General features: G+C 45.5%; 1 protein-coding gene across 17 annotated transcripts; it reads right to left on the bottom strand.

Moving 5' to 3' along the window:
• Positions 1 to 1620: 1620 nt before the first annotated feature.
• LOC137589470 (uncharacterized) lies at positions 1621 to 10000 on the bottom strand. Of its 17 annotated transcripts, none has more exons than XR_011034182.1 (4): positions 7742 to 7866; positions 5878 to 6096; positions 3943 to 5778; positions 1627 to 3071 (listed from the first exon to the last, which is right to left on the bottom strand). XR_011034182.1 is itself a non-coding variant. In XM_068307255.1 (4 exons), exons 1-4 carry the CDS (start codon positions 9128 to 9130, stop codon positions 3045 to 3047), a joined length of 999 nt encoding a protein of 332 aa, XP_068163356.1. In that variant the 5' UTR covers positions 9131 to 9858; the 3' UTR covers positions 1960 to 3044. The 17 variants fall into 17 exon arrangements, 3 of the variants coding, with proteins under 3 accessions (XP_068163354.1, XP_068163356.1, XP_068163355.1); XR_011034183.1 differs by having other exon boundaries at positions 4082 to 5778; XR_011034185.1 differs by having other exon boundaries at positions 1628 to 3071; positions 4633 to 5778.
• Between the last annotated feature and the right edge of the window lie 3320 nt (positions 10001 to 13320).

Below are 13320 nucleotides of genomic sequence, written 5' to 3'. Positions count from 1 at the left end.
TTGCTGATGCTGGGTGTGTTGATTGGAAAGTTGCAGCAGAAGTGATTAATTGACAAGAGGTGTCTACAGGTGACACTAAAAGTGACTAAAAAGTAAAAGTTCATCTGAAAACCATCAAACCTATTCAGGGTCATATGTGACCCCGCTCATGGATGAGAGGCTTAGTGATACAAAAACTTGTAATTTCTTGAAAGTAATTAATTATGTTTTAAAAATGAAAATAGCCTCATGTCACAAACATTTCATGAGGAACACCTGGAATATGACTATATTACAAGCTTTTATTTTGAAGCTGCTGAAGAAAAACAACCAATGGGGTCATACCTGACCCCACAAGCGCATCCAAGGGCTAAGGACATCCAGAAAGCCAGCCGGCTTGCTGGAGGCTCAGGCTGGGGACCCAGCCCATGAGGAGTATGTGATGCATGTAGCTCAGCTTATAGTGAAAGAGTATTTATTTTGAATGGACACTGGTTGACCAATTGGTGTTGTTATTTTGTGCTCATACATGAACTATCAATCAGATCCTGATATAGACCATGCGACCTAAAGGATACCACTGGAAACTTCCTCTTCTTTTATTTTGGGCTTTTCCATTCCGGGGTCGCCACAGCCAATCAGAGTCCTCCATCTAACCCTGTCTTCTGCATCCTCTTCTCTCACACCAACTACCTTCATGACCTCTTTCACTACATCCATAAACCTCCTCTTTGGTCTTCCTCTAGGCCTCCTGCCTGGCATTCAAAACTCAGCATCCTTCTACCAATATATCCACTATCTCTCCTCGGGACATGTCCAAACCATCTCAGCGCATCAGGCTTTGTACCCTCTTGGATACATTACCATTTGGCTGATAAAGCAAAGGCTAGAGCTCATGGTATTAGCAAAAATCATGAAACAAGTGATGGTAATTGTAGTGGTAGGAGATGCAATGGTTTCTACAATGACAAGCGCATCTCACCAACAATAACTCCTTCCTCCTTCTCTTCCTTTGCTCTACAGGTAAGCTACATCACGGTGCAACAGTACTGTACACCTTCGTATTTTAATATGATATTAAATGTTTTGTTCTTCTGTTCCATCTGACTTCAATGGACATGTTCCATGTCTTTTTCAGACTTCAATGGACATGTTGGTCTAGGAAACAGAGGTGATGAGGAGGTGATGGGCAGGTTTGGTATCCAGGAGAGGAATGCAGAAGAAGTGGGACACTGAGAGGACTGAGGAGAGTAGACAGGAGTACAGGGAGATACAGCGTAAGGTGAAGGTAGAGGTAGCAAAGGCCAAACAAGGGGCTTATGATGACTTGTATGCTAGGTTGGACAGTAAGGAGGGAGAGACTGATCTATACAGGTTGGCAAGACAGAGAGACAGAGATTGGAAGGACGTGCAGCAGGTTAGGGTGATTAAGGATAGGGATGGAAGTCTATTGACAGGTGCCAGTAGTGTGATGGGAAGATGGAAAGAGTACTTTGAAGAGTTGATTAACGTGGAAAATGAGAGAGAACAAAGACTAGAAGAGGTGACTGTTGTGGACCAGGAAGTAGCAAAGATTAGTCAGGATGAAGTGAGGAGGGCACTGTTGAAGTGGAGCCAAATAATATGGTCCTAAAGACCCTTGGTCCTCCAGCTTCGTGTTCGTTTTCTCTTGGTTGTGGACAATTTCTGAACAGAGTTAAATAAACAAAACACTCAGTGAAATGTCGAAGCTTCAAAGTTTATTTTTCAATTGCAAAGAGAATATTCTCGGCACTTTGTCTCATGGGAGATTACTTCCTGCAGAGTGCGAGGATGCACTTGCAGCACATGGATTTTATGCACATCAGAAGGCGGGGTTCACCTGGTATCACAACAGCTGCAAGATAGCAGGCAAGACAGTGGGTTACATTCAGGTGATGTCATGATGCCCCAATTATCTGAGAAGAAAGAGGAAGACGGCCTTGCAAGAGTTTCTGCTCGACTAGCTGTGCAAGCAATTAGCATAAGTCAGCAGTTCTAACTGTCACGTGATGTGACCTAAGATGAACTTTAAGCTCAGTAACTTTCCACAGCAAAATAACATAAAAAGATATAATTCCAACATAACATAAAAAGATATAATTCCAACAATCCCCCTTTTGGACTCGAAAGAGTCCAACACCTAAAATTAAATGTAGAAAATCTGTAGAGCAAAACCTGCTGCCGGGAGAGAACCTTCCGCAGGGTTCCATAACACTAGCATGACATTGAGATGTTGGGAAAAATAGGGGTTTAATGGACAGAGTTAAAGGATTACTTGTGGGGGAGTAATCCCTTTGCAGAGAAAAGAAGGAGCCCAATCCAGAAGTGGGGGGCTGGAACCCATGTTCTGTGGAATACCAAACAGAGGACCAAGAAGCACACCACGGGTCATTAAGGGAGTTGTCACTGTGACTGCAGATGTAAACATCATAGTGTCGCCATGGTGCGCCAGGACCCCTGCAGTTAATTACTTTGCAGAGATCAAAGGTATAAGAAGCTGTAGCCCCCTCAGTGTAGCTAAGCGTTAACCCACCATACTGTTGTAAACATTTGTCAGGAGAGGATGCAGCAGTGACAGCCAAAAGACTAAAAACAAGGAAATACAGCATGTTTTTTTTTTTTTTTTTTTAGACTGAAGATAACGGTTGTTGCTTGTAGAGAGGGAGGTCTTGCACCTTTTCCTCTGGGTTGACCCCTCTGGATACTGGCTCGTCCGGACGCTGGTTGAGAGCGATGCTCGGGAACGCTGCACCGTGACCGCTGGGGTCTCTTCAAAAGCTTAGGTCAGTTACTGAACGTAATTGCCTGCTCTCGGGTTGCTTTGTGACTTTACGCCACGTTGAACAACCACTCACTCGATGTCCTCAGTTGGAGCCGTTGCTCGATGTCCTCAGTTGGGGCGGATGCCCTAGTGGTCGTCACCACTATTAGCAGCTTTTGGAGAGGGGAGAGCGACTCCCGTTGGGGTCTTTGCAGGCCTGGTGGACGTCAGATGAAACCACGTGTCCCCTCTTCCTAGAAGCCGAACTGCGGTTCCGGTTCTCTCAATGACTTGATGGGGACCTGTCCACCTAGGTTCAGACCATTTTCGTTTGATTACTCTCAGCCACACCCATTCACACACATTCACACTTTTTGGTGGTTTCTCCTGTGGTTCTGTGAGATGGGAAAAATTGACTGTTAGTTCGCGGAGGCCTTTTGGGCCTTGGAATCCGGGAACTGGTTCCAATGGAGCTGTGGGAGCTGGAAAAGGTCTGTTAGTGTGTGCCTCAAATGGGGTCCAACCTGTGGATGAATTCAATGACATTCTGACATTCAACAGAGCCACAGGGAGGGCCTGTAGCCAATTCATCTTTGACGAGGCCATGGATTTTGACAATTTTTCTTTGATGTTGCGATTCATTCGTTCGACCTTTCCCTGTGACTGAGGGTGATACACAGCGCCAAAAGTGTGTCTCAATCCCAACATACTTTCCACCTGTTGTAGATGTTTGTTTTTGAAATGAGTTCCATTGTCTGACCTGATTTTTCTCGGAAAACCATGAGTTGGAATGTAATGGTTAACCAAATGTTTCACTACAGAAGCTGCTGTCTCTGCTCTGCATGGATAAGCCTCAGGCCATCCTGAAAAAGAGTCAACAATCACTAACAGGTATCGATACCCATTAACCGATTGGATCATGTCGGTAAAATCCATTGAAATTACCTGACCAGGTGCTGTCACTTCCTGGTCCTGCACCCCTGGAGGTGGTTTAGTTGTTGGCAGGCAATTATGCCTATTGCAAACACTGCAGTCCTGCAGTTCACTTTTCACAATTGTTCTCATGAACGGATGCCACCAGCCACAGAGACGTCTCAGTGTTTCGTCCGTGCCTACGTGGCATGGTCCATGGGCTTCTTGAATCAAAACTTTCAATTGTTTTTGAGGCGGCACAGGTTTACCTTCTTTGTTCCAGATTCCTTCATCATTCTTTTCACCCCCTTTTGCCTTCCACAAACTCCTTTCTTCTGGGCTAGCTTTCACCTGCCACTCTCGGATCACATCATTCGTTATTTTGCAATCAATTTCTTTGTCACTCACCGAGAGTTGGAGTGCTGGCTGATAACCTGCCACCTTTTTAGCAGCTGCATCTGCTGCGGCGTTTCCATTTGCAATCAGGTCATTTTTTCTGGAATGACCTGGACACTTGATAACAGCAACAGCTTTTGGCAACATCAGCATTTCCTGGAGATGCATTACCTCTTTCAGGTGTTTAATTGGACTTCCTGTTGCTGTCTGATAATTGTTCCGTTGCCATTCACTTAATGCAGTATGTACAACCAAATGAGCATAAGCAGAATCAGTGTAGATATTTACAGTTTGGTCTTTTGCGAGTCCTAGAGCTTCTGCGACTGCTAGGATTTCAGCTCTCTGTGCTGACTGTGGTCCGTCCAGTCTGACTTCCTTAACTGTCTCAAAATCGTCGTTTTGATGTTGAACTATGGCAAAACCTGATTGCAGGCCATCCATGCCTTTAAAACAACATCCGTCGGTGAACAACGTCATGTCGGGGTTAGTCAATGGCTGTTCGTACAAGTCATCTCTGAGTTTTGTGTCGTCTTGGACTTTTTCTGTACAAAAGTGTGGGGTACCTTCAATCAGACCATCAGCCATATTGATCCCTTCATGGATGAAGATGATGTGTGGTTGAGTGATGACCGATTCAATCTTGCGTTGGCGTCCTCCAGTCATGGTGAAGAATTGGCTTGTGATGTATTGGACAGTGCTGTGTCCAGTTCTGATGGTCAGTGGATGATGAAGTACCACGTGGGCAGTTTTCTGGACCAACCTAGCTAGTGCTGAGGCAAAAGATGAACAGGGCGTTTGGCGTTTTTCATAATTGTCCAATGGTGTTGAGACATACATACAGACGTTTCGTTCTCCTCTATCCCCCTTTTGAAAAAGCACAGCAGAAACACTGCTTGCTTTTTCAGCCACATCGAGGAAAAACATCTTATTGTAGTCAGGAATGGAAAGAGATGTAGCAGAGGCCAAACATGCCTTAAGGTGAGAAAAGGCAGCATCAGCGTCCGGAGTCCAGGCCAAAGCGGCTGAAAGGTTCCGCATGCCGACTTCCTTGACCATAGCATGGAGAGGATGCGTGCACTCTGAGAAGTCAACAACATGATGGCGAGAGTAGTTACACAACCCCAGAAAAGCTAGCATTTGCTTCACGGTAGATGGACGAGCAGAGTGTAAAATGTCTTCTCTGTGCGAGGAGGAGAGGCCTGTGCCCATCCGGGATACACAGCGACCAAGGAAAGAGACTTGAGTTCTGGCAACTTGAATTTTGGATTTAGAAACTTTAAGGCCTACTTCATGGAGACGAAGGAGCAGAGAGTGAGTCGTGTCCAGACAGGATTGCTCTGATGGAGCCGCAACCAGGAGGTCATCGACGTACTGGACGAGGAGCACACCGGGCGGAAGAGACAAAGGTTTCAGAAGCTCACGAAGATGGACGTTGAAGAGACCAGGAGAAAGGAGGAACCCCATGGACAGACAGTTGTAGGAGTATCTCCTTCCATCCCAGGTGAAGGCCAGATAAGGTTTCATGGATGGATGAAGAGGAATACTGAAAAAAGCATTAGCCAAGTCGATGACAGTGAAGTGAGTGTGAGAGGGCGACAACAGTGAGAGTGCAGCATGAGGGTTCGGGACCGGAAGGGTGGGAGTGGTGACTGCAGCATTTATAGCTCTCAAATCATGGACCATCCTCCATTTGCCTGTACCTTTCTTTTCTACAGGGAGAATGGGTGTATTAAAAGGAGAGCTTTCAATTAGAGCAAGCACACCAGCTTCAAGCAACCCGTTTATGGTCTCAGTTACACCGGCCTTACCCTTCGCAGGAACCGGATATTGAGGAACCCAAATGGGACCCGGTTTCATTTGAAACGTGACTGGCGTGACGTCACAACGACCGACATCCGTAGGACCCTGGGTCCAGAGGGAGTCGGGAAGAGAGTCAATCAGCGCAGGTGCCAAATCGCTGTCGGATGTTTCTCTGCCATGGTGCCTGTCCAGGACGCTGTGTTCTAGGACGGAAGGGATCACAAATTCTGGAGACAAAATGCGATATGAGTCAAGAGATGCAGAATAGTGCAAACCAGAGTAGAATGTCGGCTTCCAATCATCAGCATCGATGCAAGCTTTCACGAAGGGACCCAGATCTTTCTGTGTGTGTTTTGGGGAGACAGCCAAGGAGACATGAGGATAGCAAGGCGGCATCGAAGGATCTGGAGGATCATCCATACGATACCACTTCTGCTGTTCGGGCGTCAAGGATACGGCCCAAGCCACACCCTGAGGTCCTACGTAGAGATCTTGGAGAGAGAGATCCCACGGGAGTCCTTCCACCTCCTGGAAGGCTCCCAGGAAAATTGTGTCTTCCATCCTGTCATAATACAGAGTACAATGCAAAGCGTCAGAGACCAGATCATAGGGGCGTAGGTGACGGACCCAGGGCGACCACTTTGTCCAGAAAGTCTCAACAGGAGTCCACTGTCCAGCATCAGTGTCCATCACAACCCAAAAGATGTCAGCATACATGCACACCACAGCAACTTTGGCATGTACCGGAAACATGGTGTTGACGGGGTTGGTGGCAGACAGGCACAGTCGGGATGATCCATCCGGAAACATCAGTTGCAGGCCGTCGGCAGAACACTTTATCAAAGGACACAACTTGCACATTAAATCACGCCCTAAAAGATTGGCAGGGCTGGAGGGAGCCAGGATAAAGGAGTGAGTTAATAACTGGTTGTGTGCAGAAACCAAAATGGAGGAAGTCTTTGGCAGGGCAATTTCTTCACCCTTGAACCCAACTAAAGGAATTACGTCATTGGTGACATAGGCGCCAGGAGGAAGCCGTTGGATGGTGGAATAACGGGCACCAGTATCAACCATAAAAGGAGTTGACACTCCTCCTACCGTAATGGTGATCATAGGCTCCTGCATGCCTATGTCCGTGGGTTCAGGGCATCTTCATTGTGAGAACTGTTCACCAGGGGGCAGACGCTGGCGATTCGGGACGGGCGAACCTTGGTTGGAGTCCACTGGGCGGCGCTGTTGGTACTGCTGCCGATCTAGAGACTGCCACCGTCCCATGTCTCTGCCACGTCCACGAGGGCGTTGGAATCCACTACCACGCCCCCTAGGTGGGGGCCTCTCGGGGCAATCTTTGACCCAATGACCTTCTCTGCCACAGCGGAAACATACGTAACGTTGAGTGTCAGCCCCACCCCAAGATCGTGGCCCCGACTGATACATCATTCTATCTGCATCATCAGGTGGAAGAGCAGAGGCAGGAGAGGAAACAGAGTCCTCTTTCTTCTTGATGTCCTGGATCTGCATGACGGTCAATTGAGAAACAGCAGTTTGATGTTTTTCTACCTTAGTATCTTTTTCTTTGGCATGTCTCCTCAGAAAGTGTCTCAGGCAGGAACACCACCGGTCATCCGTCATTTCAGCCAGATCTGGTATGTTTTCCATGGCGGTAACCACTGTTTTGGGAATCCCCTTCAAAATGGAAGCTCGAAAGACTGAGTCATGGAAAGGCGAGGTATTATGTAGAAAACCTGTTTTAATGTGATATTCAGTTTTGGCCCGATCAACGTAAGTAGTCGCGTCCTCTCCAACTTTTGGAGTGAACACCATGTCATGGACAGCACACAGAGGCAAAGGGAAATGTGCGTTAAGACCTACGTCAATGCGGTCCAAATTTTCGTGGTCTAGAGGTTCATCTTTAGCCATACGACCCACCCCTGTTTCCTCTAGAACCTGTGGTAAGATAGACAAAGGACATACTTTAGTTAAAATCATTTGCATGTCACCACCACACAAGTCGTGGCCCATAGCCTGACGCTGCACGGATGCAAACCAATTGCGTCCCCCCGATGAAATAGGTGGCAATGTCTGAAGCATGGCATTGAGATCTGCTGCAGGGAAAGGGCGGTAGACGGCAACACGCCGTCCGGAGTTGGGGTCCACTGTATCCATCAATGGAGCTTGTACAGCGGCTCTGGATCGAGTCACAGGTCCCTCTGAGGTGGGCTGACAGGGAGGCGGGGTTGGAGGCCGGGGAGGGAGAGAAGGGAGGGGAAGAGCGGAGACGGGAGGTTCCGCTGCTGGAGGCCGGGGAGGGAGAGAAGGGAGGGGAAGAGCGGAGACGGGAGGTTCCGCTGCTGGAGGCCGGGGAGGGAGAGAAGGGAGGGGAAGAGCGGAGACGGGAGGTTCCACTCGGGAAGAGAGGCGACAGAGCTGTTCCTGAAGTGCAGCCACCTGTTTCTGTAAAGTGGAATGTTGTTCGTTGTCAAATGATACCTCATGATGTTTGAGTGACGTCTTGAAGTGTTCCTCCGCTTCTTGTTCTGCTTGTAGGACCCTCTGACGGAGTTCGTCTCTGACGCTGCGGGAGGCATTCCCTCTGCGCAGCAGCTCCGTCTTGAACTCACTCAGGGCAAGCCTCAGGTCCGGATAAGTTTTACTGGTCCTGAGGATTTCTTCAAACTCATCTTTAAGCTGTTTGTTAGCTCGTTCACAGGGCGCGGCCATGATTCTGACATGTTCCGGTACCACTTTACCTTCAGTCGCGGGTGTGGGCGCGGATGGGGCGGTCTGATCCATGTGCAGTTTCCCGCTGGTGATGTTCCAGACTGGTGTCTGGAAGTATAGTGACGGCGGGTCTGGTTTGGTCTGAGTCAGAGTCAGAGTCTGTTGTAATTCTGCATAAGGATTACTGGCAAACGGGTTAGTTTTGGAAAAAACAGATGCAAAATTCTCCCCCAGATAAGGAGGCGGGTCAGGATTATTCCAAGCACACTTTTCTTTGACCTCTTGTCTACTTACTCTGACTGATCCTCCCATTGACAGCAATCGTACATGTGACTTAACTTTTTCCACCTTTACATATGACTCTCGTGCCCGCCTTCCTGGAATACTGATTCTATTTGTTGCAGAGACAGTTGTGGCCAGTACATTTAACTTTTTAATGCATGCTTTTTCAACCTCTTTCATCAGTAAGACGAATGATTTTTTGGATGTTAGCGGTGGTAACCATCCTTTTTTACAGCAATCTTCAAACCAATCTTTCATTTCAGACTCCGTCTTACTGCGGATCTTTGTGGGCAGTCCCTCGGATGCCACTAAAATAGCAATTTTGCTTGATTTTCTAATGGTGCACCATCTGGGTCGTCTGGAATTAAGTTCCAGTTGAACCAGTCTGTTTCCCGATCGAATTCACCTTCCATTGTAAATTCTATTAGGCCTTTTCCCAATTTAGTTAAGAAAATTCGGCGTCGTTTCCTCCGAGAACCTCAACACGGAACTCAGTATCACTCGACCCACGATCCCGGATCGTTTCACTAATATTCCCAGACGGGCGTCCCAGACGCAAAATCTCTAGCGCGCAGGATGTCCCAGACAATCCTCTCAGTCTACTCAGTTATGGAAGAATTTACCAGACGTTTTTAGCCAATAGTTTGCTTTAACCTCTACAGCCTAATGTCATCAGCTGGGGCAACCCCACAAACTCTTTGAGCGACCGCAGTATTAAAACAACTAGGTTTGAACGTCTGTAAACCTAGTTGAGTGTTCTTACTGTAAGAATAATTTAGGTGTAAGAACCACCAGACGCTGACACAAAGTATAATTAAAAGACCGATCAATCCAAACAGCGTCCGGTTTGACATTCACAAAAAGACGTCTATTAAATCAAATCACTGGTGTTCGAGTCAATGATTCTAGAACGTTTTCCAAATAGGGAAAGACAGATTTTAACCTTATACTGACAGGCAGAGACAAGGCCCTAAGAGGCAAAGTTCCTCTTACCTTACAAGTCGGGGTACCCTTTGGAGTTGTCTCTGTCCGGCAGGAGTCCAGCCAAGATCACGTCGGGGTCACCAAATGTTGAAGTGGAGCCAAATAATATGGTCCTAAAGACCCTTGGTCCTCCAGCCTCGTGTTCGTTTTCTCTTGGTTGTGGACAATTTCTGAACAGAGTTAAATAAACAAAACACTCAGTGAAATGTCGAAGCTTCAAAGTTTATTTTTCAATTGCAAAGAGAATATTCTCGGCACTTTGTCTCATGGGAGATTACTTCCTGCAGAGTGCGAGGATGCACTTGCAGCACATGGATTTTATGCACATCAGAAGGCGGGGTTCACCTGGTATCACAACAGCTGCAAGATAGCAGGCAAGACAGTGGGTTACATTCAGGTGATGTCATGATGCCCCAATTATCTGAGAAGAAAGAGGAAGACGGCCTTGCAGACGGCCTGGCAAGAGGTGATAAGCAGACAGGTCATGAAAACTATCGTAGCTATACGCCAATTATCTAAGAAGATATACGCCAATTCTCAGAGAAGAAAGAGGAAGACGGCCTTGCAAGAGTTTCTGCTCGACTAGCTGTGCAAGCAATTAGCATAAGTCAGCAGTTCTAACTGTCACGTGATGTGACCTAAGATGAACTTTAAGCTCAGTAACTTTCCACAGCAAAATAACATAAAAAGATATAATTCCAACATAACATAAAAAGATATAATTCCAACAGCACTGAAGAGGATGAAGAGTGGAAAGGCAGTCGGTCCTGATGATATACCTGTAGAGGTTTGGAAGTGTCTAGGAGAGGTGGCAGTAGAGTTTCTGACTGGGTTGTTCAACAGGATCTTAGATAGTGAGAAGATGCCTGAGGAATGGAGGAGAAGTGTGTTGGTGCCCATTTTTAAGAACAAGGGAGATGTGCAGAGTTGTGGCAACTCGGAGGAATAAAGAGGATCATGAACTGCGCATGCGTGAGCTAACCGCAGGTTTTCGTCTGCTCTGTTGTATGTCTTCGGTTTTTATTGTTTTTCTTTGTCTTATCTGCGTCTTTACTTTTATTTCTTTAACCACCATGGACAGTACTGTGCTTATGTACTCCAGAGAGGAAATGCTGTCCATGAAGGTCAAAGGAGAACCTGGGATTCACAAGCTCATCCCCACCAAGATCCAGCGGCAGTACAGAGGGAGCCGGGGAGATAAACAAAAGCAGACTAGGCTAGCAGCTGGAGCTAACAGCCGCCAGCAAGTTGAATAACTTTTTTTAATAGCTTAAAAAAGCAAAAGTATCAGATCAAATACAGGTATTTGGAGTAGGGTGACACATACTGTATGTACAGCAGAAAACAGCAATCGACAACGCCTGATCCGGTGAACTGTGTCATGAGTTATACGTGATGTTTGTTCATTTATTTCTCTACAAAATGAAACCTGATTAAAGAAAAACTTAGTCAGAAACTAGCGAAGGGAAAGTTAGTAAACTAAATGTCTCATCTCACACGATACAACATGTTTGGTAGTCTGGGAAAACCTGTCGGAAGTCATTGACGTTCATTTATTGCTCAGAGTCAAAATAGAAAGATTTGAGCTATTTTGATATTTTTATGAGTTTTGTACTTTCAACACTGTACCAACTATATCATGGTGAATACGTATTTCAAGAAAACAAAACGACAAAGTACTTATTTTAAAATTTTGCTTCCTTCTGTTCAGCTATCCATCGGCAAATCCATTGAAAATGATGCAATCATGTTATTCCTGGGTCATATTATGAACTTTATGTACACAAAAAACTTTAACTATAAGATGGGCCAGCCAGCAAACATGACCTCACGTTACACTTGCTGTTTACATTACACACACCTATAGGGACCATAGGATTAAGGATGCTGAGACACGGCCGAGGAATCCTGTGGAATGTTCAAAGCCATTTTTCCTCGTTTTTAACCTTTTGACCAATGGCAGATTAAAATGCTCATGACTTATGATCTAAAATCAGTCTCAGTTATGATTAGCTGAGAACTTTTATATAAACTTTTTTTTTTTAAATTGTATCAACCTGGCTGTTTCATTCACAAATATATCTTAGCTGGTGTGTTTGTGCAGCAACTCCTATTTCTTTTCAGCTGGGAAGCAAAGAACGAGCCAGGCTTGATCTCCAACGTGAATCTGACTAAATGCACAAATGAAACACGTGTACGGTATCATGTTCACGCTAGCTTCAGCAGCTCTGGGTAGCATGGCGTTACTTGGCAACACTTGGGAGTGTAGTAATTGTAAATGTGACTTTTATTGTAAAGTTATATATGAAAATGGAAAATGCATGATTCATGATAATTCCAACGGGATCAAAAAGATTAGAAGTCTCATGCAGTTCACAGCCATACACATTTTTTTATTCATAACCAAAGTCCAAAGGATCCATTGTGAGCATGACTTGGCTCTCTACCTGGGGTTCCCACACATATTTATGAACACATCTCTACAACTTTTTTGTAACAGTTCCATAAATCATGAACTATCACGACCAATATACTTACTTAAAGTCCCTTCGACTTTGACTTTATCCAGCACCGTCTTCCCATCTGGCACTTTTCCTTGTTTCCCAAACGTCACAGAATTTCGCCACTCCTCTGCAGTGAAAAATTTGTCTCAAAACAAGATGGAATCAGGGAAGGCAGTCTTTCTTTGCTTCTGCATGGATTGCAGCCAGGCGAGTAGAAGACAAGTAGAGGCCACTTTCTGGATACAGCTCTTGCTTCCCAGATCTGTTTGTTGGAGCCAAAACACCAGCCTGAAGTTGAATCTGCTCCATTTTGTCCACAAAGCATTCTAATGCCTCAAGCTGCTCACCACCTGGGACACAAAAGATAAATGACCTCACAGGGATACAGCAGCAATCATAAAGTCGAGAGAAGGAAGAGACATGTTTGATCAAAAATTTAACCCATCATGAAATCTTTGGATTTAAAAAAACAAACAAATGTTTTAGCTTCAGCACCCAATAACTACCAATGTCTAAAGTAACGATTTTTTTAGACCTTTACAAATATATATAATTATAATTTTATTTTGTACAATTGATCATTGCCCAGGTTATTTTAAATTATAGTTCATTTTACACTGCTTGGGTATATAGTACTGAATAGCAATTGGGTACCTTAGGAAAACTGTGATTGAAAAAAAAGGACTAGTGATAAAGGAACAATTGATATCAACAAAGACAAAACAAACGTACTTATACCAGAGAGCAAATTCTGTGGTTTGGCTTTCTCCTCCTCTAAGTTTCCCACCTCTGCCCTGCATGCCCCACATGGCTTCCATGATCTGTTTTCTGTTGATTCAAACTCAAACATGGTTCTCCACATTCTGGAATGGGATCAAGCTCCAGGATAAAAGTATCTGAAGATGAGCTTGAAGATGTCTCATGTGTAGACATACTAGTTTGGATCTGGTCCTCAAGAAC

This window comes from Antennarius striatus, chromosome 22 (assembly GCF_040054535.1).
Source record: "Antennarius striatus isolate MH-2024 chromosome 22, ASM4005453v1, whole genome shotgun sequence".
Taxonomy (NCBI): domain Eukaryota; kingdom Metazoa; phylum Chordata; class Actinopteri; order Lophiiformes; family Antennariidae; genus Antennarius; species Antennarius striatus.
The sequence above is the reverse complement of the archived record's forward strand: the minus strand, read 5'-3'. Positions and strand labels throughout refer to the sequence as shown.

Excerpts from the sequence above, each read along its gene's own strand:
- LOC137589470 (XM_068307253.1), bottom strand. The coding sequence starts at position 9,130 with ATGAAAGATTGGTTTGAAGATTGCTGTAAAAAAGGATGGTTACCACCG. Across the intron at positions 7,556-7,741 it reads AAAATTTGGACCGCATTGAC|GGGATTCCCAAAACAGTGGT; the intron begins GTAGGTCTTAAC and ends TCCATTTTGAAG. Across the intron at positions 3,072-7,429 it reads CCAAAGAAAAAGATACTAAG|GTGGACAGGTCCCCATCAAG; the intron begins GTAGAAAAACAT and ends GTCTGAACCTAG.